A 23,618-nucleotide genomic window follows, 5' to 3' on the forward strand; every position below is an offset into this window, starting at 1 on the left:
CCTAGGAACCTTCTTTTCGTTCCCGTTCCTACTCGTCTGGCCGTTCTTCAGTGGGCTCACTCTGCCAAGTTAGCCGGCCACCCTGGCGTTCGGGGTACGCTTGCTTCCATTCGCCAGCGTTTCTGGTGGCCCACCCGGGAGCATGACACGCGTCGTTTCGTGGCTGCTTGTTCGGTCTGCGCGCAGACTAAGTCCGGTAACTCTCCTCCTGCCGGCCGTCTCAGGCCGCTTCCTATTCCCTCTCGACCGTGGTCTCACATCGCCTTAGATTTTGTCACCGGACTGCCTTCGTCAGCGGGGAAGACTGTTATTCTTACGGTTGTCGATAGGTTCTCTAAGGCGGCTCATTTCATTCCCCTTGCTAAGCTTCCTTCTGCTAAAGAGACGGCACAAATCATCATCGAGAATGTTTTCAGAATTCATGGCCTTCCGTCAGACGTCGTTTCGGACAGAGGTCCGCAATTCACGTCTCAATTTTGGAGGGAGTTTTGCCGTTTGATTGGGGCTTCCGTCAGTCTCTCTTCCGGCTTTCACCCCCAGTCTAACGGTCAAGCAGAACGGGCCAATCAGACTATTGGTCGCATCTTACGCAGTCTTTCTTTTCGCAACCCTGCGTCTTGGTCAGAACAGCTCCCCTGGGCAGAATACGCCCACAACTCGCTTCCTTCGTCTGCGACCGGGCTATCTCCTTTTCAGAGTAGCCTCGGGTACCAGCCTCCGTTGTTCTCATCTCAGTTCGCCGAGTCCAGCGTCCCCTCCGCTCAGGCTTTTGTCCAACGTTGCGAGCGCACCTGGAAGAGGGTCAGGTCTGCACTTTGCCGTTATAGGGCGCAGACTGTGAGAGCTGCTAATAAGCGTAGAACTAAGAGCCCTAGGTATTGTCGCGGTCAGAGAGTTTGGCTCTCCACTCAGAACCTTCCCCTTAAGACGGCTTCTCGCAAGTTGACCCCGCGGTTCATTGGTCCATTCCGTATCTCTCAGGTCATTAATCCTGTCGCAGTGCGACTTCTTCTTCCGCGATATCTTCGTCGCGTCCACCCGGTCTTCCATGTCTCCTGTGTTAAGCCCGTTCTTCGCGCCCCCGCTCGTCTCCCCCCCCCCCCCCCCCCCATCCTTGTCGAGGGCGCACCTATCTACAGGGTCCGTAAGATCTTGGACATGCGTCCTCGGGGCCGTGGTCATCAGTACCTAGTTGACTGGGAGGGGTACGGTCCTGAGGAGAGGAGTTGGGTTCCCTCTCGGGACGTGCTGGACCGTGCGCTGATTGATGATTTCCTCCGTGGCCGCCAGGTTTCCTCCTCGAGTGCGCCAGGAGGCGCTCGGTGAGTGGGGGGGTACTGTCATGTTGTCTTGTCTCTGTCCTTTCCCTTCACCCTGTCTCCCTCTGCTGGTCGTGTTAGGTTACCTTTTCTCCCCCGCTTTCCCCCAGCTGTCCCTTGTCTCCACTAACTACCCATTCACCCCGTTCCCCACCTGTTCCCTTTTTTCCCTCTGATTAGGTCCCTATATCTCTCTCTGTTTCTGCTCCTGTCCTTGTCGGATTCTTGTTTGTTTGTGTCATTCATGCCTGAACCAGACTGTCGTCATGTTTGCTGTAACCTTGTCCTGTCCTGTCGGAATCTGCCGGTCCATCTGAGCCTACCTATGTTTGGTAATTAAAGAAGCTCTGTTTAAGTTGATTCGCTTTTGGGTCCTCATTCACTCACCGTAACAGAATTTAAAAAATTACAATTTAAACATGTGCTGTCCATTTCCAAATGATTGTGCTGCAGATGCCACTTCAAGTTTCAGCACCACTATGTACAGTAAGTTACTCAAATCTGGATAAATAGATAATGGACTAGAAACATATTATTTTTAATAAAATATATTATAGTAGTAGCAAGTTATCAAAGTTGACCTCTGGTCTTCCTTCTTGTCATCGCTCTATCCTTTCCAAACTGAACAGAACATGTACACAATATTGACGTTTTTTGACTCGGTCTAATCAAAAATTAGTTTTGTGAAGAAGCCTTGGACTTCTCCTGAACTGCCATTATAGGCCTACACAGCACAGCCAATGATTAGGTAGCACAAAACACATTTTTGATCAGCAAGAGCAGAGCAGGCGAGGGTTACGGGTTGAAATATCCATTGAAGTGTGTAATGCAGCCTAGTTTTATTTACACCATACCAGCAGTGCAAAATACTTGGAAAGGAAATATATTTTCTTAGAAATATAACTTTGCTCTGTGCTTCTCCGAGCATGCACTTCGTAGTACTAAATCATACTACAATAAATAGCCTGTAAGCTCACTTGATATTGCACGCCCAGAAGAGAATCAGAGATGAGGGGTGGCATCGGGCACACATTGATATATAGCCTAATAAGCAACTAATTTTTTAAAAAAAATATCAATTAGAAATTACATGACCCTCCCCTGGACTAGATTTTTTTTTAAAAATGCTAAACCCTCCCCTTAACTGAAATTGAAAAAGTATGACCCTCCCCCTATTATGTACAGGTCCCCATTCTGTACATTTCAAACCATCCCTTAAGCGGTGATCTTTCAAGTACTTGTGCCAGCTGAAGAACAATATTCAAGCCCCATACTCTCAGCCCCATAAATCACACTTTCAGCTATATAGCTGGTAACCTGGAGGTAATGTCTGTCAGGTTGCCTAAGAGCTGGAGGCCAAGGTCAGTGAGGCCAAGGTCAGTGAGGTTATGAGCAGTACAGTGTCCCATGTGGTTCTGCTCCCACAGGGGTCAGTGATAGTAAAGTAATAGCCCCAGCATGTGGCTTTCCCTCCCTCCCTCCCTCCTTCCCTCCCTCCACACTGCTGTGCATGCTGGTGCATGCACAGCAGTGCCCTCAGTGCCCTCTTCCACTCCACACCCCCTAGATCAGAAGGCGAGTGCTGAGACTTAAGTGGCATGGCATTGTTGGTACACTCCAGCTGGTGCTGGGTGTAAAACTAGTGATGCCACCAATTACAACAGTACCACAGTGCCATCTTGATGGTACTCTAGCAGACCACTCCAGGATTACAATCCTTATACTTTCCAAAATCTGATTAGGATATCAGTGTTCTCTGATATTTTGTGTTGGTTCAAACATGAATACATCTTCTGCATTAACTACATTTTGAAGATTTACTTTATTTTACCAGGTAGGTTGATTGAGGACTCATCCTCATTTACAACAACCAGAGTAACATGTGAAGAGAAGAAAATAGTAGTGAAGTGAAGTGAAGAGAAGAGAAGAGAAGAGAAGAGAAGAGAAGAGAAGAGAAGAAAAGAGTAGTGAAGTGAAGTGAAGAGAAGAGAAGAGAAGAGAAGAGAAGAGAAGAAAAGAGTAGTGAAGAGAAGAGAAGAAAAGAGTAGTGAAGTGAAGTGAAGAGAAGAGAAGTGAAGAGAAGTGAAGAGAAGAGAAGAGAAGAGAAGAGAAGAAAATAGTAGTGAAGTGAAGTGAAGAGAAGAGAAGAGAAGTGAAGAGAAGAGAAGTGAAGAGAAGTGAAGAGAAGAGAAGAGGAGAGAAGTGAAGTGAAGAGAAGAGAAGAGAAGTGAAGAGAAGAGAAGAAAAGAAAAGAGTAGTGAAGTGAAGTGAAGAGAAGAGAAGAGAAGTGAAGAGAAGAAAAGAGTAGTGAAGTGAAGTGAAGTGAAGAGAAGAGAAGAAAAGAGAAGAGAAGAAAATAAAAGAGTAGTGAAGTGAAGTGAAGAGAAGTGAAGAGAAGAGAAGTGAAGAGAAGAGAAGAGAAGAGAAGAAAAGAGTAGTGAAGTGAAGTCAAGTGAAGTGAAGAGAAGAGAAGTGAAGAGAAGAGAAGTGAAGAGAAGAAAAGAAAAGAGTAGTTAAGTGAAGTGAAGTGAAGTGAAGTGAAGTGAAGTGAAGTGAAGAGAAGAGAAGAGAAGAGAAGAGAAGAGAAGAGAAGAGAAGAGAAGAGAAGAGAAGAGAAGAGAAGTGAAGTGAAGAGAAGAGAAGAGAAGAGAAGAGAAGAGAAGAGAAGAGAAGAGAAGAGAAGAGAAGAGAAGAGAAGAGAAGAGAAGAAAAGAGTAGTGAAGAGAAGAGAAGAAAAGAAAAGAGAAGAGAAGTGAAGAGAAGAGAAGAGAAGTGAAGAGAAGAGAAGTGAAGAGACGAGAAGAGAAGAGAAGAAAAGAGAAGTGAAGAGAAGAGAAGAGAAGTGAAGAGAAGAGAAGTGAAGAGAAGTGAAGTGAAGAGAAGAGAAGTGAAGAGAAGTGAAGTGAAGTGAAGAGAAGTGAAGAGAAGAGAAGAGAAGAGAAGAGAAGAAAAGAGAAGAGAAGAGAAGAGAAGAGAAGTGAAGAGAAGCGAAGCGAAGTGAAGAGAAGAGAAGAGAAGTGAAGAGAAGAGAAGTGAAGAGAAGAGAAGAGAAGAGAAGAGAAGAGAAGAGAAGAGAAGAGAAGTGAAGAGAAGTGAAGAGAAGAGAAGAGAAGAGAAGAGAAGAGAAGAGAAGAGAAGAGAAGAGAAGAGAAGAGAAGAGAAGAGAAGAGAAGAAAAGAAAAGAGAAGAGAAGAGAAGTGAAGAGAAGAGAAGAGAAGTGAAGAGAAGAGAAGAAAATAAAAGAGTAGTGAAGTGAAGTGAAGAGAAGAGAAGTGAAGAGAAGTGAAGAGAAGAGAAGAGAAGAGAAGAGAAGTGAAGTGAAGTGAAGAGAAGTGAAGGGAAGAGAAGAGAAGAGAAGGGAAGAGAAGTGAAGAGAAGAGAAGAGAAGAGAAGAGAAGTGAAGTGAAGTGAAGTGAAGTGAAGTGAAGTGAAGTGAAGTGAAGAGAAGAGAAGAGAAGAGAAGAGAAGTGAAGAGAAGAGAAGAGAAGAAAAGAGTAGTGAAGTGAAGTGAAGTGAAGAGAAGAGAAGAGAAGAAAAGAGTAGTGAAGTGAAGTGAAGTGAAGAGAAGAGAAGAGAAGTGAAGAGAAGAGAAGAGAAGAGAAGAGAAGAGAAGAAAAGTGTAGTGAAGTGAAGAGAAGAAAAGAAAAGAGAAGAGAAGTGAAGAGAAGAGAAGAGAAGAAAAGTGTAGTGAAGTGAAGAGAAGAGAAGTGAAGTGAAGAGAAGAGGAGAAAAGAAAAGAGAAGTGAAGAGAAGAGAAGAGAAGAGAAGAAAGGAGTAGTGAAGTGAAGAGAAGTGAAGAGAAGTGAAGAGAAGAGAAGTGAAGAGAAGAGAAGAAAAGAAAAGAGAAGAGAAGAGAAGAGAAGTGAAGAGAAGTGAAGAGAAGTGAAGAGAAGAGAAGAAAAGAAAAGAGTAGTGAAGTGAAGTGAAGTGAAGTGAAGTGAAGAGAAGAAAAGAGCAGTGAAGTGAAGTGAAGAGAAGAAAAGTGAAGAGAAGTGAAGAGAAGAGAAGAAAAATAAAAGAGTAGAAGTGAAGTGAAGAGAAGAGAAGTGAAGAGACGAGAAGTGAAGAGAAGAGAAGAGAAGAGAAGTGAAGTGAAGAGAAGAGAAGAGAAGAGAAGAGAAGAGAAGAGAAGAGAAGAAAAGAAAAGAGAAGAGAAGAGAAGTGAAGAGAAGAGAAGAGAAGTGAAGAGAAGAGAAGAAAATAAAAGAGTAGTGAAGTGAAGTGAAGAGAAGAGAAGTGAAGGGAAGAGAAGAGAAGAGAAGAGAAGAGAAGAGAAGAGAAGAGAAGAGAAGAGAAGAGAAGAGAAGAGAAGAGAAGTGAAGTGAAGTGAAGTGAAGTGAAGAGAAGAGAAGAGAAGAGAAGAAAAGAGTAGTGAAGAGACGAGAAGAGAAGAAAAGAGAAGTGAAGAGAAGAGAAGTGAAGAGAAGAGAAGTGAAGTGAAGTGAAGAGAAGAGAAGTGAAGAGAAGTGAAGTGAAGAGAAGTGAAGAGAAGAGAAGAAAAGAGAAGAGAAGAGAAGAGAAGTGAAGAGAAGCGAAGTGAAGAGAAGTGAAGAGAAGAGAAGTGAAGAGAAGAGAAGTGAAGAGAAGAGAAGAGAAGAAAAGAAAAGAGTAGTGAAGTGAAGTGAAGAGAAGTGAAGAGAAGAGAAGTGAAGAGAAGAGAAGAGAAGAGAAGTGAAGAGAAGTCAAGAGAAGAGAAGAGAAGAGAAGAGAAGAAAAGAAAAGAGAAGAGAAGAGAAGTGAAGAGAAGTGAAGAGAAGTGAAGAGAAGAGAAGAGAAGAAAAGAGTAGTGAAGTGAAGTGAAGTGAAGAGAAGAGAAGAGAAGAAAAGAGTAGTGAAGTGAAGTGAAGTGAAGTGAAGAGAAGAGAAGTGAAGAGAAGAGAAGAGAAGAGAAGAGAAGAAAAGTGTAGTGAAGTGAAGAGAAGAAAAGAAAAGAGAAGAGAAGAGAAGTGAAGAGAAGAGAAGAGAAGAAAAGTGTAGTGAAGTGAAGAGAAGAGAAGTGAAGTGAAGAGAAGAGAAGAGAAGAGAAGAAAAGAGTAGTGAAGTGAAGAGAAGTGAAGAGAAGTGAAGAGAAGAGAAGTGAAGAGAAGAGAAGAAAAGAAAAGAGAAGAGAAGAGAAGTGAAGAGAAGAGAAGAGAAGAGAAGTGAAGAGAAGTGAAGAGAAGAGAAGAGAAGAGAAGAGAAGAAAAGAGTAGTGAAGTGAAGTGAAGTGAAGTGAAGAGAAGAAAAGAGCAGTGAAGTGAAGTGAAGAGAAGAAAAGTGAAGAGAAGTGAAGAGAAGAGAAGAAAAGAGTAGTGAAGTGAAGTGAAGTGAAGTGAAGAGAAGAGAAGTGAAGAGACGAGAAGTGAAGAGAAGAGAAGAGAAGAGAAGAAAAGAGTAGTGAAGTGAAGTGAAGTGAAGTGAAGAGAAGAGAAGAGAAGAGAGGTTTATCAGACAGCCATGGTAGTATCCAGGTTAGGAATTCCACTTGTGCACTGGGGTTAACGACGCTACTCTTGCGATATGTGCAATAAACCCTAAATGACCACTGATAGTCACACTAAGTGGTCACACAACTTGCCAGTCAGTCTTTCCCGTTGCTTTAACACTACTTCCCAGATGTCCCAGATGTCAGTATCAACTTCTGGTCCAGGCTTGCTTCAAATAAAAGCTATCAGAGCATTGTTTATGGTGACTGAAATGTACCACAAGAGAAATGCGTAATTTATTTCCATGAGATTACCTGGAAGTTCTATTCTAATAAGTGCAGTTTGCCATTTGCAGATATCAACCTTTGGTGGCCTGCATTAAACTTGACATTTCTTGATATGAGTGTCTGACCACCTGTGAAGGATGTCCTCTCTCCACCCCCTGGGTTACCATGACAGCAGCGAGGCTGATTGGCCACCTGCTGCCTAGCCCTAGAGTGTGCTTATTACAGACCTCTAATGTAAAAAAAAAAAAAAAGCTAAGGGGACTATTCCATAACCTTGTAATGAACAAATGACATACTGTGGTCTGCCGAGTCCATTCCAAGTAATTATGTTTTTTCATTTTAGAACTAAGTGATTAAAGAAAGCAAAATCTTTCTGAACTGGAGTGAACTGGATTTAAAGTTATTATTGACTCACTTCTGTATTCCATTGAATGAGATTTGTTGGAGTAGGTCTGCAGTGCACTTTCTAAACAGAAGGGGGCAGTCTAGCAACAGCCTCGTTTCCTCCACTAACAGCTCCAGGGTTCTGTCGCAATTATTCCTCTCCATGCATCTCCTTCAACACTCCCATCTAAAGGAACTGACCAGGTGAAAGCTAACCTTATGAGCTTCCACTACATTGTTTTCACCTGTCCAGTCTTGATTAGGGGGAGGAGATGAGGAGAGGATGGATTTTCAAGCATCTGAGACAGAGCCAAAGTCTGTTATTCATATGAGTCACCTAAGCAAGAGCTCCTACCCTGTCTCCCTCTGTTCCTTCCTCCTTTTGTTAACTAAGGTCTTGCCTTTGAATAAGAGCGCATGGAAATTAGATTGTTGCCTGGGTATCTCAGCAAACAGCAGTAGCCTAAAGCGGACCTGTGTTGCTAAAGCATTTAATGACCTATATCAGTGTTTGATTGTCTAAGGTACTCTACTGATTGCCTGTTCCGTGTGTTTTGATTGCTAATTGCACCCTGCCTGTGTTCTAACAAACGTTCACGCCACCTGAACTTAGCTTAGCTGCGGATCACAATTACAATCATACAATTGAAAACATACAATGAGTATTGCCTTTGCATCTTGACAAAAATATTGGCAAGCCAAAAGCATTTGTCATCTGTATACTGCACAAATCTGTAAAAAGAAGGATTCAACACAATCAAATACAATCAGAAAAGTTTGCTTTTGAGGACCGGAAACATGTTATATTTTTACTAGGCTATCATCTTTAACATTAAGCTCAGTAAAAGGTCATGAGTTGATATCAAGGCAGTTGGTTTCATTGTGTTGTGCAATGTCATTCTGGCTCTTATTAGGTATAGAGCAGACACATCTGTTTAGCTAACCCTGTTTTCATTGTTAGCTCTAGGTGAGCCTGGGTCAGACAGGTGCTGGCTTTGGCTTGCAGCTGGAGCCATATGGATGGAAATACACGGCAGCGATTGATGTCTGTCTCAGAACGTAGAAGAGAGCGAGCGACAGAGTCAACATGCTAACCCCCAGCCCATATCTTTACCTATCCAGAGTCTTCGCCCAGGGCAAAATACTATGCCGGCTCCACTCAGCACAGCTTCCCTCATAACAATACTGACCAAGCGAGGACATCCAGGGGATCAGATGTCATGCGAACTGACATCCCCGTGCACTGACCTCACCAGCCTGTTGCGTTCAGAATGTCTTATTTCGCAACCAACCAGAAATGCACAAACAACGCTTAAAAGAGATTTACGGTCAGCGAATCATTTTAAGTCAAGACATCGAGACCGAAACAAAGGCTCTTTCTCAATTCATCTTTCCTTGATACCTCGTATTCTCTCTCCTTACCTCCTTATTAAAACTCATTGGAGAAGAATGTCCAAGGGGAGGGACATGGGACCTTTCAATCAAGAGGCATGGCGATTGTGCGACCGACAGTACTTGAATTCGGCCTGAACACATCAGTATTGAGTACCAGAACCTGTAAACATTGTTTACTGCTTGAGTTACGTATATAGGTTGAAAATATTATAACAAATATATAAATAGTGCAAGCACTGGCGATCAAGGAATCGTGGAAAGATGAATTGAGATTGAGCCACAGACTGAGAACTAGGTTAGTTTTTTCTCTCTTTTCAGCAGGAATAGCTCAAAGCCCACTGTTGATCTGTCGAGAGAGACGACAGATGTAGATTAAGCGATGAATTACTTGAGAAACTTCAAAGTAATTTCCCAATGAAGTATTCTAATGGTGGCTGGAAATCTCGACTTCCCACTTGAAAGTTGTGTAAAGTCAAGGGGTTTCTCAGCTTCGTCAGCCAATTAATGGGAGTCTGGGGCTTTTTCAACTGTCAAGCACGCTGTTGACATTCTGCTTCTCTATTCTTATGCTCAATTTGATGATACCGTGGTGCTTTCCAATTTAAATGTGCAAAACTGGAAGTCCATATTATCTGGAACAGAGCTCTTCAACACCCATCAAGGGTGTATTGACCCCTACTTTCGTCTTGTGTGAGATGAGAATTCCTGCGACGTGTCTCTATTCAGTCTGTTTATTGATTTGTTCGCACTCTTCTCGCTGGTTATTACAGTGCAAGCGTATGTTACCTTGGACCGGCTTAATTAGAGTGCACCCTTTCAGTGACACAGGTTTGACACATATTGCTATGTGCCTGTAAGCAACTCTTCTGAGGCAGAGTCAACGGGGGGAAAACAAGCAATGCATATAATACAGAAGTCTCCAAGGACGTGAGGGTGGGAGTTGTGTTGATGTGTCATTGGGCCTTTTGTCCTCTCCTGTACAAAGTGCAAACCAGCAGTAAGGAGCCATAGAGCAGAGATCTCACACTGTAGATGTATTGTACCAGAATTCAGATGTCACTTTAATATGTACTACCGTGCCTTCTCGCAATGTCTTCACTCACAAAGACTTCATAAGTCTGGATTAAGGAAATAGCATCAATGTAAAACCTTATTGCCACCCATTTCCAGGTAGCCATGCAATAGCTACATGGAAGCCTCAAGAGTCTGGATGGTGATACTGTATTAACTGTACAGTGTTCATGAGTCTGGATGGTGATACTGTATTAACTGTACAGTGTTCATGAGTCTGGATGGTGATACTGTATTAACTGTACAGTGTTCATGAGTCTGGATGGTGATACTGTATTAACTGTACAGTGTCATGAGTCTGGATGGTGATACTGTATTAACTGTACAGTGTCATGAGTCTGGGTGGTGATACTGTATTAACTGCACAGTGCATCAACAAGGGCACCATGACATTACATGTCATGATTAATGAATGTACTGTAACCAAAAAGAGTGACAGTTTCTGGCTAAATGGCCCCTTGCAGGCAGAGTTTTATGTCTTGGGCCAGCCTGGTCGGCCCCCAGGGGGTCTCTAGTCTCAGATGGAGGGCTCAGGGGTAGTGTGAGTGGGGCCCCACAGGGACCAATGGGCCAGCAGAGAGAGAGGGAGAGGGAGTGGGCAGCCAACCCAGTCCAGCTGATCCCCCCCATGACTCCTCTGTTCAGGGACATAAGTGCATCTGCCACACTGCAGCCGCTGGCCGCTGTGATAAGAGCACCACACACACTAACGCATGCACGCACGCACGCAAGCACACGCACGCACACAAACACACCCACACACACGCACACACAGGCACACACACACACACACACACACAGAGAGAGAGAGAGGGGAGAGAGATTGATAAACACAAGATATGTACGTGCATACACACCCACTGCCGGACACACACACAAGCATGTGCTCATATGGAGCCACTCTGACCCATTTGCTGAACCCCCACTGTAACCGGTGTGTGACTTTTCAACTTCCCACAGAAAGCCAGCTGGGAGACAGGAGACAGGAGACAGCCACAAACACACACAAACATGGAGATCAGGGCTGCAACACACACACACACACACACACACACACGCGCACACAGACAGCTGTTATTCATGAATGATGGATTTTATTGCCATACAAGGGGGAGCACAGAAAGATGGATTATTTCCCATACCCTACATTTCATAGTTTTCCACTGACATGCACTTGTATTGAATACAATCTCTGAAAATATTATTGTAGAACACCTACATCACTGAATTACGCTAGATTTGTGTCAGACCTGGCCCTATGTGAAATGCTTGAATGTATTTGAGATGAGCTTGACTTATCTTGGAGTTCGTACTTTGGGGACTCTTCCATTGATTCCATTGCATCGAGCAAACCTTTCTCGTTGGCATGAAGGATCGGGAGACAGGCGCAGGAATGCGTAATAGTGGTTAAGCCCAAATTACGACATGCGGTGTAAAGGCACAGGGACGAAGACCAAACAAACACGTAACAAAAACACAGGGTTGAAACCCAAACAAAAGAGCGAGGAGTAACTTGAATAAATACACACGCGCAATCCACAAGGGCATGAAAGCCCAAAATACACAGCACAGACACTCATACGCACAAACGGACAATGTCGCAATAATCGCCAAGACCATGGAAACCAAAGAGCACAACTTATACAAGTACTAATCAGTGGGAATAGGGGACAGGTGTGCGAAATGAAAGTTCCAGAGGGATCCGTGACAGTGCACCCCCCCAGCACAAGGACACCGGCCTCGAGGACGGTCACAGGAATGCAGTGCAGGTCGATCAGGACAGATGCAGCTGCCAAAGTTGCGGCGGCGTCGGACGGACCAGTAGCAGTGGCGTCGGACAGACCCGTTGTTGCGGCATCGGACGGGCTAGTTGCAGCCGTGCCGGATGGACCAGTCGCAGCATCGTCGGATGGGTCATTCCAGCTGTCTCCCTTAATGGTCAATTATTCTGTCACGTTGGTATGAATGATTCGAGAGACAGGCGCAGGAACGCATAATATGATTTTTTATTTAGCCCAAGTTATGGCATGCTGTGTAAAGGCACGGGGACGAAGACCAAACAAACACGCAACAAAAACACAGGGTTGAAAACCAAACAAAGAGCGAGGAGTACCTTGAATAAATAACACAAGCACACAATGATTATTAACACACGGGACGAGACCAGTAATCATCTGCACACTCCACAATGGCACAAAAGCCAAAACAACAAAGCACAGGTACTCACACGACCATCGGACATTGTAACAATAATCGACTGCCCAATGGTGAAACAAAGGGCACATTTATACAAATACAATCAGTGGGAATAGGGGACAGGTGTGCGTAATGAAAGTTCCGGAGGGATCCGTGACAAAACCAACTCAAAGCTCAACACAAATATTTGAACACGTTTGATATGCATGTGACCCAGGTCGACTACAGTAGGCTGATGTTCCAAAAATACTTAGTTTCAAATGTCATTGAATGCTAGTTGATTGTTCCAGACTGTGCAGTGCAGTGACAGGTTTGCATTAGCCTCAACCCAGTCAGTGTTGAGGACTGAGCTAGAGCAGAGATGAAGCTCCTGCTTGGGAAACACAGCAATGCCCTTCAGACAGATTATTAACACTGAGTTGGACTGATTAAAGCCAAACTGTGCAAACAGGCTACAGTATGTGGATTACATTTTCAACCAAATAAAGCTCAAACACAAAGGCACAGCTTTACTCTGTGTGTCCTCCTTAGACAACTAGAGAAAATAGTTATCATAATTTATGATGAAAGCTGTGCAAAACACATAAAACTCACACCATCTCAATGAAGTTCAATTAGTTATTTGAGTGTATGACGGAAATTTGATAAACTGTGCAAAGCAAACATAACTCTCACCCATCTCAATGGACGACAATGAAAACAGGGGTGTGGTTTTGAATGTGTTTTTTTGTGTACGTACAAGGTCAATATAGTATTACCTTTCCCCAATTTCCAAATTGGGTTTGCATTTGTCACAGGCTTTAGAGAAGGCAAGCAATGGGGTTTACCTCTGTGTTTCATTGTTAGGGGTTGAACTCATAAAATGGCTACAAACAAGTCATTACTCAGGAGAGTAGAGCTCAGAGAAAGTTAAGTTGACATGTTTCATGAACACAGGCTCTACTTTGTTGCAGTGTTTACAGCAATGAGCTGGGCCAAATCGATCCCAATTCTCCTTTGCAAAGGCGGGCTTTAGAAGGTAATGGAAAAAGCAAGCAACTCCTTGGAATACAAAAATATGATTGGTAAAAAACCCTGGGTAGATATTTGCAGGTGAACTCGGGACTCTGCAATAAATGGCAAAGGGTTGCAAGACTCCCAGGGCAATACTCGATTGTTTCTATTGATGGTGTCTGAATTCGAAACCGTCATTGGGTAGAAATTGAGGTGAATCGGGCATTGGCCAACTGATAGTCCCAAAGGTCCCTGCAGCTTTTGGGGGGAATACATGTATATTGGAAGCAAGGGAATGGCAGAAGGAAAAGGTCAGGTACAAATAATTACTGATCTTTTCTTTCACCTAGCTGTTTATGATGTCAGTCTTCAATTTGTATTCTTATTTGTAATTCTAGATGGCTGCTTGGAACATGAAAGATTGGAGAGGGTGGCTTTGAACATGAAAGATTGGAGAGGGTGGCTTGGAACATGAAAGATTGCGACCCCATTAGCTTTATTATTCTTCAAAATATTTTTCATCCCATCATCCTCCGGAAATTTGTAGGTCACTAGCTGCCACTGAGTTTCATCACTGTCGAGCTAAAACAAGTGCTGTGGCAATATTCACTCATCCTGTAGAGTACTGTATATAGGTTGTATCTTCTTGCAGAGGGTCACGTCATCACCATGTGGTACCAAAATCATGAAATATTAGACCCATCTTAAAGGGAGGCCAGAGCAGTGTCACTGCACTGTCTAGGTAATAAGTAATTGAGGGATTCCATGTGTAGCAACATCAATCCATAACTGAAGTCATACCATGAAATGTCCATTAATTGCGCATTCCTTTGGAGCTTTAACATGGGAGATAGCATAACCATTTCAATTACTTATGAAGTTTGTAACCCCCCAACAGATTTTGATTGCAGTTTTGCAGCTATCCAATTAATTAAAGTCTGCCCATATTGTTGTAATTCAGGTAACTTAAAAAAAATGCTTTTCAATATTGGACAAGATAAATATGATACAGTGAATGTTTCATAGGATTCTTGGCTACACAAAACTACATATTCTGGTTTGGGAATTTTGGGATGAGTAGTGTCTATCAAATTATATTTTAAAAAAGCAAGCATACATTTGATATGTGTTTACACTTGTGTATCCCAATGAATATTAAGCAATTTCAATGTCAATATGAATTGATTATTTTATTTTAAAGTAAAAGTCTACTTTCGGCGACTTCCAACCAAGTTTTTATGTTGGTTCTATGGTTCTACGGCAGCTCTTTCAGTAAGCTCTCTGGGTTCAAAGACTACTCTTATCTCTTCCTCCCCTGACATTTTTTGTGCATTTGTGTTTGCAACGGAAGCCGAAAGTAAAACGGATCCACAAAAATAAATGGGAAACAGCCTATTCACATTCTCAGAGGACGTCTATTACTTCTGTAGTCTTTAAATGTCAAAAGCAATTTTCTGCTCAGTAAAAAAAAAATTGAGGCCTAGACTCATCATAAAAATTATAAATGTTCTTTTTATATTCCCTCTGATGTTGTGGGCTTTCTTCATTCCTTATCACGCCATACATGTTTTCTTGGGCTAATCAAAAGCATTGTCAGAGAGGATAGTGAAAGAAATGCCGACGCATACCTGGGAGTGCAGCCAAGTCCAGTGGTGTACGGTGATACAAACCTGGCAGCGCTGATATCCTCTCAACACCGCACTTCCAATATTACTATCAGCCGCATTCAGAATCATAGCCACACCATTGTTATATTTTGTGGTGTGTTATGGCCGCATGGCATGATACACCACAATGAAAGGTCAGTGTAATTCTTTTTTGGAGAGAGAGAGACCTCTTTTCTGGGATAGAAAATCCATTGAATACAATTGTAGCCAGGTCATTCGAGGTAAGCCATGTGGACCTGTTCCATGTTTTTCTCACAGAACGTTAAATTAAAAGCCATCAGTCATGCTATGTGATGATTTGAGTATACAGTCGCACCAAGCCAATACATCCCTCTCACTGGAAATCATCCGAACCACTCCAACTGACTATTCATATTGATTGCTACAATCTGTTTCATATCAACAAAGTAGGCCTACAAATGCGAACAGGGGTTTTCCCTGTAGTACTGTCTTTTGGAAGTCACCTCTTGAGAGTGGTTTAACCACTGATAACCTTGCCACAATCTCACATTGACGTAAACAAGGTATCCTTGATTTAGGGCTCTATCCAATCTGGATTGCTGAAGCGTTACAGATTGAGCGATAGAAGAGTAAGGTAATTTCCGATTTAGACGACATCTCGTTCCTCGGCTTCTTCAACGCGTCATTCTCCGCCAATGCCACCTGACTCTCAGCCGATGACGAGTGACTCTCTGCCAATACCACCTGGCTCTGGACCAATGCATCAGATGATTCATTTTACAATCACAGGAAAAGCGATTTAATTAAGGGTTTCAGTTAAGAAAATATGGCGCTGTACAGCGGGACCGGTTGGGAGTAGGCCTAAGCTACTAAGTGACTGCAAAGGAAGAGCAAAATAATCCTAACATTTCCAAATAAAAATCTGATTGATTTATTAAGACCAGTCCCCATGCTCTGTCATTCAGTGATATGTATTCCATATTATCCTGCTGATAGTTGAAATAAACATCTGCATTTTGAAAGAGTATTTTTTATCATTATTCTATTAATGAAAGCATAAATACAATACAGTATATGCTTGATCCGACATTTGCGGTTGCATGAGTTAGAAATGTAAAACTTTAGAGTACTTAATACATTGCAAGTTGGGGGGATTGTTTTTCACTCCTACAATAGCCAAGCTATTAGATTATCCTTTTGTAAAGGTTGAAGAGTCTATTGTCCTGCTAATAGCCCATCCTGGAAATGTTGTTTGCAGAATTCACAGCCTGCTACGCTTGTGAAAAAGCCCAATTTGACTGGAGCGTGTCAGCCTTCTCGCCAGCTCCAATTTCGCTCCAGTAGCGCTCACTTCACGAGCTCAGGGCATGCCCGACCCAGAAGGCATTTGTAGTGTACTTGTGTGCCGCTATAGCCCCTTGCTTCAGCTACTGTCACGGAGTTCGCGAAATAGCATGATGGTGTACTTACTACATGCACATGTTAACAGAAAGGAACGAGGTTGGTAGCTAACTAAATTCATCATTGTATTTATAAATAAAATCTCAGATCTCTTAAAATGTTTGTTAATTTTTGTTCTATTATCTATACAATAGGCCAAAATTGACTTTGGCCCAATAGGCTTGACATCCCTGAGCAAGGAACACTGTTCCCCGGGCGCCGATGACGTGGGTGACGATTAAGGCAGCTGATTCAGAGGGGTTGGGTTAAATGTGGAAGACACATTTCAGTTGAATGCATTCAGTTGTTCAACTGACTAGGTATTGACGAGCCGATCTTTATTCCCACTTTCAAGGAGCTTTCCATTTTGATAGGGTTACACCTGTAGGTGTTTAGCATCCCCAGTGGCTCTGCAAGCATAGAGAGGATATTCTCAGCTGCTGGCCTGCTCTCTAGACACCATCGCATGAGCTTCAAGCCACAGACTCTGGCCAAACTCTTGTTTCTACAAATTCATTCAAAGGCACTGTAGACTGAGCCTAATAATTTGTATTTAATTCCAAGTCACAGCCTATTTGCACAATTTATTGACTATAATGATTTAATACAATGAAATGTTGAACTCCCTATGGTTGAGTTGATATCCGCGCCCCCCGTGGAAATATAATTAATATAATAATACATGAAACAATAAAACATGAAAATAAAACATGAAAATCTGTCAATTTAAACTAGAGATATCTGGGTTTTTTTGCATTGGCTGCGTCTCAATCCACCAAATCCACTTTTGTATCACATCTGTTAGGTGGAGCAGCACAGGGGAACCCAAGAGCAGACTCAGACCAGAAAACAGGGATGAATGAACCAAGATATTTATTGTAACAGGGAGAGATGAAGTGCAGATCCAGGGAAGTTCAGATGAGTTGTAGGAAACCAGATGTGGAGGCTGAGGTTGGAGTGCGCTGTGTTGGGACAGGGTAAACAGGTCTGGAGGGGAATCCAAGGGAGTGATGGTGAGCTGAATCCAGAACAGGGTAGCAGGATGGTGAGATGTGGAACAGGAGACAGGAACCAGAGTCAGAGCAGCAAGACTGTAGTAAGAGGAGAAACAGTGTCAGGCAAGGAAACCGGGCACAGCAGGATACAGGATCTTAAATAATAACAAACACCTAGAAGCATGACTGACTGAACGGAGATTACGATCTGGCAGAGTGGAAGTGGCAGGACTGAGTATTTGTAGAGGTCTTGATTATGGAACGGGTTGCAGCTGGTGGGGAACTGCTCTGACTCCAGCACACCTGTCTCCAACCCCACAATCACACACAGAGAGGAAGAACTAGGGGAATGGCTGCAGACAACGGATGTCACTAGGGGGTGTGGCAGGAGCAGATGTGACAATTGCCGCAGAAATGTGATTCAGACCATGAGACATCCCAAAAATCAGTCTTCACACAAAATAATCTATAGCGTCCGAACGGTTTGGCCTTCAAACTATTATAACCCGTCTACGGAAAGATGAGACTCTCACAAACACAATGGTGTTCTCCATTTTGCTCTACGACTCATTTGAAGTTAGTACAGGTGATCTGCCAACTTCCGTCTCTAGCATCCGAACAGTTTGGGCTACACACTAATATGTCCCCTCTGTGTAAAGGTGAGACTCTCACAAACTAAATAGTTAGTATGTGTTGGTTGTTTTGCTCTACACACGTCTAACGGTCCCCCGGTACCAGTCAAAATTATGGAAGTATACTTGGAGACTGTTTAGTGACAGAAATAAGGGGTTAAATACATGTAAATAAAATATACACAGTATGTGTTTCTTGATCTTTCTTATATTTTTCACATATAGAATAGACACTTCAGAACAAACTTCCTTTACATTACCAGCCTAGTGTCGCACTCGCAAATGCTTCACAATGTATTTCTTTGTAGGCTATAGCCTTGAAATAATTGAAATAATAGGCTCCCTATCTGGTTCCTGACCTATTTAGTGTGTTAATATGCTGTTTAATATGACATGAAATTATGAGTCCTTCTTATGAGACCTTTTCATGTTCATTAAAATACTTTTGATTCAAATCATATGGTTTTGTTTCAGAACTTCAAAACCAAATGGTAGTTCCAGGTAGTCACAAAAATAGATGGGTGTTGGTTGAATTGTGATTTTAATTAATGGAGCGAATTCGGAGCAGCAGTTTTTTTTCATGTGAGAGCGGAGCGGTTTAAAGAATGTGGAGTGCCGGAGCGTGCGGACTGCTCCATTAGCAATGAGAGGGATTGCCTTTAAATTTCAATCACACTGTAAAGCTGAATTTCTGTATAGAGCCCTTTGCTTACAGTAGTAATACACACTGCCAACCCACTCCCTGGTTTACAAATCATTTTTCATAGAAGAGCTGGCCACCAGACGGTTGTTTTTGAGAGTGAAACAGCTTGGATTCACCTGACTGATTCTACCTCACAGCTACTTCTCTGTTTATTTTCTAATCATGGCGCTCTCCAAGGCATCCTTCTCTTCCATTATTGAAATGTGCAGAATACTTAGAGTTGTCATTAGTGTTCTTTGCGTATACGGTGCCTGATAAGACCTCAACTTTTCAACTTTAATTAATCAAGCCGTTAATTGCGTCCAACCCATACCCCTATGGTCCAATTAATATTCGAACAAACATAAACAAATAGACATATTACTGTACTCAGCAAAAGCTCTATGGGATAGAAATCTGCTTGAATTGTCATAATCTAATTGCTTTTTTGAAGAACTGATAAGGATGTTTATTGTCCAATCACTGAACAGGACATTTACTGTATATTCGGAAAGAGAGAAGCGTTGGATTTTCTGACAGCTTTTATTGGCAGCAATTCAAATGATTCCTATGACATTGGAACATTTCCGTCCTCCCGATAACATCATTCATGACCATCTTTTATTATGAACAGGTAATATATACCGCATTTCACACTATTGTGCTGACCCAAACTGTACTCTGCTTTTGGCTCTGGCATTTTCTTTTCACATTGTGCATTCCAGCATGGTTTCAGCAACTATGGTGGCTGCGTTAAGAGGCCAGCACAGTACAGCTCGGCTTCTCTTGGCTAGGCTCAGTAGTGTGAAAAGGGTCAAATTTAGCCCGAAATGTTGAGACACAAGTCTTTCTACCTATATGGCACACCGATTCCGACACCCTTTAAACAATGTCCATTTACACAATGAGGAACAGAGGGCAGTGCTTCCACACAAACGCAGAACAATGGTACTGTACACAAAGAGAATCTGTTTGCTCATAACTTCATTTCAACAAAGGAGAAGAAAGTGTGTTATAATGAACACTTAGCTAATCATTAGTGAGAACAAATGAATTGGCAGTAGACAAAGAGCCCAATCTTCACTGCGGGCATGATAATCATTAGGTCCAGGTATTCTGAGGTGTCCACATCTCTTGTAGCTGACAGCACTCGGAATGATCTGAGTCAGGGTATTTGTCCAGAATGGCTGAATAAGCCGTAGCTCCATTGTCCATCTCTACCATTCCAGTATTGATTAGAAATAATGTTCCTCCTTCAGTCAAGTCAAAGCGAACGGTATTAAAGCACTTATATCCTCAAGGGTCTTTTCCAATCAGTTTGTGCAGTTGAGTACCAAATAAAGTTCCCAGTTCATTGACAACATTTTAGGTAAGAGCTTTCCATTTATATATATAGATCTTAAAGGATAACCGCGTAGTTTCCAATGGTGCTTTTTAAATTCACTCTTGAAAACAATGGATGTGCTTGGATAGCTGGATGGTAGGTTAGTCCACATAAAAAGTACTTTTATCTTGACTTGAAGCGATAACAATGTACAAGTGTACAGATTGGTTTCAATCTGTCTCAGTCCCTCTCTGTACACTTAAGGGCTCGCAGATGCAGTTGAACCACTAAGACACAAAAATATAAAAACGACTATGCTGTACATGTTTCGGAGGAGGAGAAGCCTATTGGCCAAAGAGTCAAATTTCTCTAGAATTTGTCAACAAATCATCCCATCTGCTCTATGGGTGGTCCTTGGCAGTGCTTCCTCCTTTAATGTCCATATAAGAGCAGAGGTAGGAGCACAAGGCCGATAAAGGCCGTTGGAGGCAGAAGGCCAAGTGCGGGGGCAGAGTTTGGGAGCCCATCCAATGGGAGGGTAGAATCTCCCCACAGTCGGTCATTTCCGCTGGCCTAAGGGTGAGAAAGAGAAATCAATGTTGACCAAAAAACATTAAAGCCCACATGGTTAGCCTGAAACAGAACAGAACAAAACTAGGGAGGTATTATTCACTGTCGAGTGCCAAATCTAAGATATGCTCCATCATTCTGATTCAAATTTCAAAGGCCAAAGGTGATCGGGTGGGAGTACTGTAAATATGCAACTGTAACCTCCCCGAACTTAACTGGCAAAGGTTTCAACTCTTGGCAAATCTTTACACTGTACAAACAACTGAACAAGTATATATTTTATCCCATTCTAGCTCTGACCCTGATGAAACAATCACCACACCTGTGTTGGTATAATTGGGTCCGGAACATTCCGTGTGGTCTCCACGGTAGCAGGCAGAGGGGTGGTGGCATGGTTCTCTCTGCCTGCGGCAGGGCTGAGCAGTCCCGATAGGCTGGGAGTGGGCGCCATATCTGTCCCGCTCCCAAATGCCAGGAGGGCATTCCCTGTTTAACAAGATGACAACAGCCACAGTTTGAAAAGAGACAATTTGACTCAAGGCTCCCGAAATGGACCTGACACGTCTTCATCAATTTCCAATCACGCCCACATTCAGTTACTGCACAGTCAGGACCCATTCTGCATTCTGCCTGAGCGGCTTGGCTCTGGCAAGTTTGGATTTGCTCGGTGGAGAAGAAAAGGCGAATACTCAGTATTCTCTTCAGGTTTCCCCAACTGCACCTGCCTCTCCACATCCTCTCATTAACTCACAGACGAGTGGCACTGGCCAAACAAAACTGGAACCTCGCTCTGTGTCTTTTTTTGTCATGGAGAGAAGAGGCCACCGAGGAGAGGAGAGGCCACTGAGGAGAGGAGAGGTCACGAGGAGAAGAGAGGAGAGGCAAAGAGAGGAAAGGAGAGGAGAGGAGAGGAGAGGAGAGGAGAGGAGAGGAGAGGAGAGGAGAGGAGAGGAGAGGAGAGGAGAGGAGAGGAGAGGAGAGGAGAGGAGAGGAGAGGCTATCTGATGGCTTTAGAGTTACTGGTCATCACCATTTACCACAGCCACAAAGTCATAAAGCCTGCCTAAACCTAACCTTAACCATAACCTTATCCATGCTTCAAACCTTATGTCTCTCTCTAACCTTAAATGAAGACCAAAAATCTAATTTTGACTTTGTGCCCATACTATCAGGTGGAAACCATAACTAGCTTGTCTCCCATCATGTGAGGTGATATTACACTTATTACATGTAATAACGCAATTATTACTGTGCCAATATTTACATCAACTGTTAAAACAGGAAAAAATGCACAAGTCGTTAAGACGGAGAGGGTGAATTCATAAATAAGTGATTACTTCAGAATCACAGGGATAACCTATTTCCTTTTCACTCAGGGAAGGCACTGTGAACACCCAGGTGGAATTACCAAGGATATAGCAGGCATTCATCAATGAAAATAGGCTAGGTTCAACAAGGAGTAATATCATCCCTTATTTCCATCATCAAGAAAAAAACAAGTTGAATAATTCCAAAGGCATTGTTGCGCAGACCAATTATTGTAATAGAAAACCATAGTGTTGGATGAATCATTCCTCAGAGAGAAAATACATCTAAGCAAAAATCTAAATCAAGTATAGTAAATACATTTACCAGTACATAGTTAGAAAAAATAGGTGCTATCTAGAACCTAACACTTTTGGTTCGATGTAGAACCCTTTCCCCAGAAGGTTCTACATGGAACCCCAAATAGTTCTACCTGGGACCAAAAAATGGTTCTCCTATGGGGACAGCCGAAGAACCATTTGGAACGCTTTTTCTAAGAGTATAGGCTACTGCACATGAAACATGACAAAACACCGACAGGCAAAATCTCCAGAACTCATGGAGTTCTGCTTTATCCCCTAAAACCTGCTACAGATGTTCACATTCACGCTAACAATCACGATGGCTATTCAACTGTAAGTGATCACTACCTTCCACGAAACCGCCCCATATCATGTACCATTAGAACATAAGGAACAATACTTTATAGAAATAGCGCTTTTTTGAGATACAAGAATGTTGCTCTTGTTCTTCCCCAGTCTAAACCTTGCAAACACGTTCATTAGGGAACACCATAGCAAAGTGTTTTAAAATATTTCCAAAAGTTCAGATAGTACCTTGGGCTGTTTTCCTTCATTTCATGCCTAGTGAACACAACCCTACACTAAGGCTGCATCCCATATTAAACCCTACTCCCTATATAGTGCACTGCTTTTGACCAGAGCCCTATGGAACCTCCAGCCTAAGTCACTGGAGACTGCTTTCAGTGATGACTTGATGGATTAGGAGCCATTGGGAGCCACTCACTGAGACAGACGTTGTCGGTGAAGTATTCCAGGAAGTCGGAGCACTCTTCTCTCTGGTTCCCACTGGCAGAGCAGGAGCACCATGGGGCCACGCTAGACGTGGAGTTATCCACATAGTTGGGAGTTATCGAGCTGCCTGTAGAAACAATGTGTGCTCAGTTCAGTATCAAATATTTATTCCCTCCAAAGACCGATTGTTACAAGACTGTTTTTACAATGTTATAGAAACTAAAACATTTATGAACAGTATTTGCAATTCACAGTTCACTCGCACAATGTAAGGTGGAATACTGTTCAAGAAATTAGCCGAAATGCAAGTGTGTTGAGGGTAATTCTTGCCAGTTATCTGTTGCTTGTTTTTATGAAGTCAAAGACGCTTCAATTTGTGCTTCCTTTGAAAACGTTTAGAAGTGTTTGTTGTGCCATTTCTCTCCCAAGTTCTGAAATGGAGTGGAAAGTTTTCAAGTGCTTAATAAATACAGGCCAGGAATGAAAATGCCAAGTGTTTGTTTGTGCTGAAGGGCACCATAGGAAGCTCTTGAAATGCATTAGGTCGCTTTGTGCTCTTTTGAAGAGCATGAAAAAGAAGCGGACGTTCTTTGAGCGAGTGCATAAAACACAGCTAATAGCCTAATCACTGATCAAGCAACGTTATGGACTAAACTTTGAAATCCTGTTGCTGCAGGATTGTTTTTCTACGACAATACGGTTCAAATTAAGATCCTATATCTGTACTGCTTTAAACCTCCGCAAATAAGATCTACTCAAATCCTACTCAAACTCATTCATTATAGGCCTACAGTATTAAAGAAGGTACATCTAGCATTTCCACCTGCAAATAGAAAATAGTTTCCATGTAGGTACATGCATCAGCATCTTCCTGTTTCATGATTGGTTCCCGTTGGTAAGGTTGCAAACATAAACAACATAACCTTACCTTTCGCCCATGCAGCAGATGTCATTTGGG

At 42.7% G+C, this 23,618-nt stretch overlaps 1 protein-coding gene across 1 annotated transcript in view; it reads right to left on the bottom strand.

Annotated features, from left to right (window-relative positions):
- Positions 1–18,951: 18,951 nt before the first annotated feature.
- LOC139366027 (GDNF family receptor alpha-4-like) overlaps positions 18,952–23,618 on the bottom strand; it is a 70,677-nt gene continuing 66,010 nt past the window's right edge. The window contains exons 6-8 of the mRNA XM_071103106.1: positions 22,653–22,787; positions 20,644–20,807; positions 18,952–20,324 (exon numbers count right to left, since the gene is read on the bottom strand). Coding sequence (XP_070959207.1) covers positions 20,184–20,324; positions 20,644–20,807; positions 22,653–22,787 — 440 coding nt within the window. The 3' untranslated portion in view covers positions 18,952–20,183. The remainder of the gene's footprint in view (positions 20,325–20,643; positions 20,808–22,652; positions 22,788–23,618) is intronic.

This window comes from Oncorhynchus clarkii, chromosome 14 (assembly GCF_045791955.1).
Source record: "Oncorhynchus clarkii lewisi isolate Uvic-CL-2024 chromosome 14, UVic_Ocla_1.0, whole genome shotgun sequence".
In the NCBI taxonomy this organism is placed as follows: domain Eukaryota; kingdom Metazoa; phylum Chordata; class Actinopteri; order Salmoniformes; family Salmonidae; genus Oncorhynchus; species Oncorhynchus clarkii.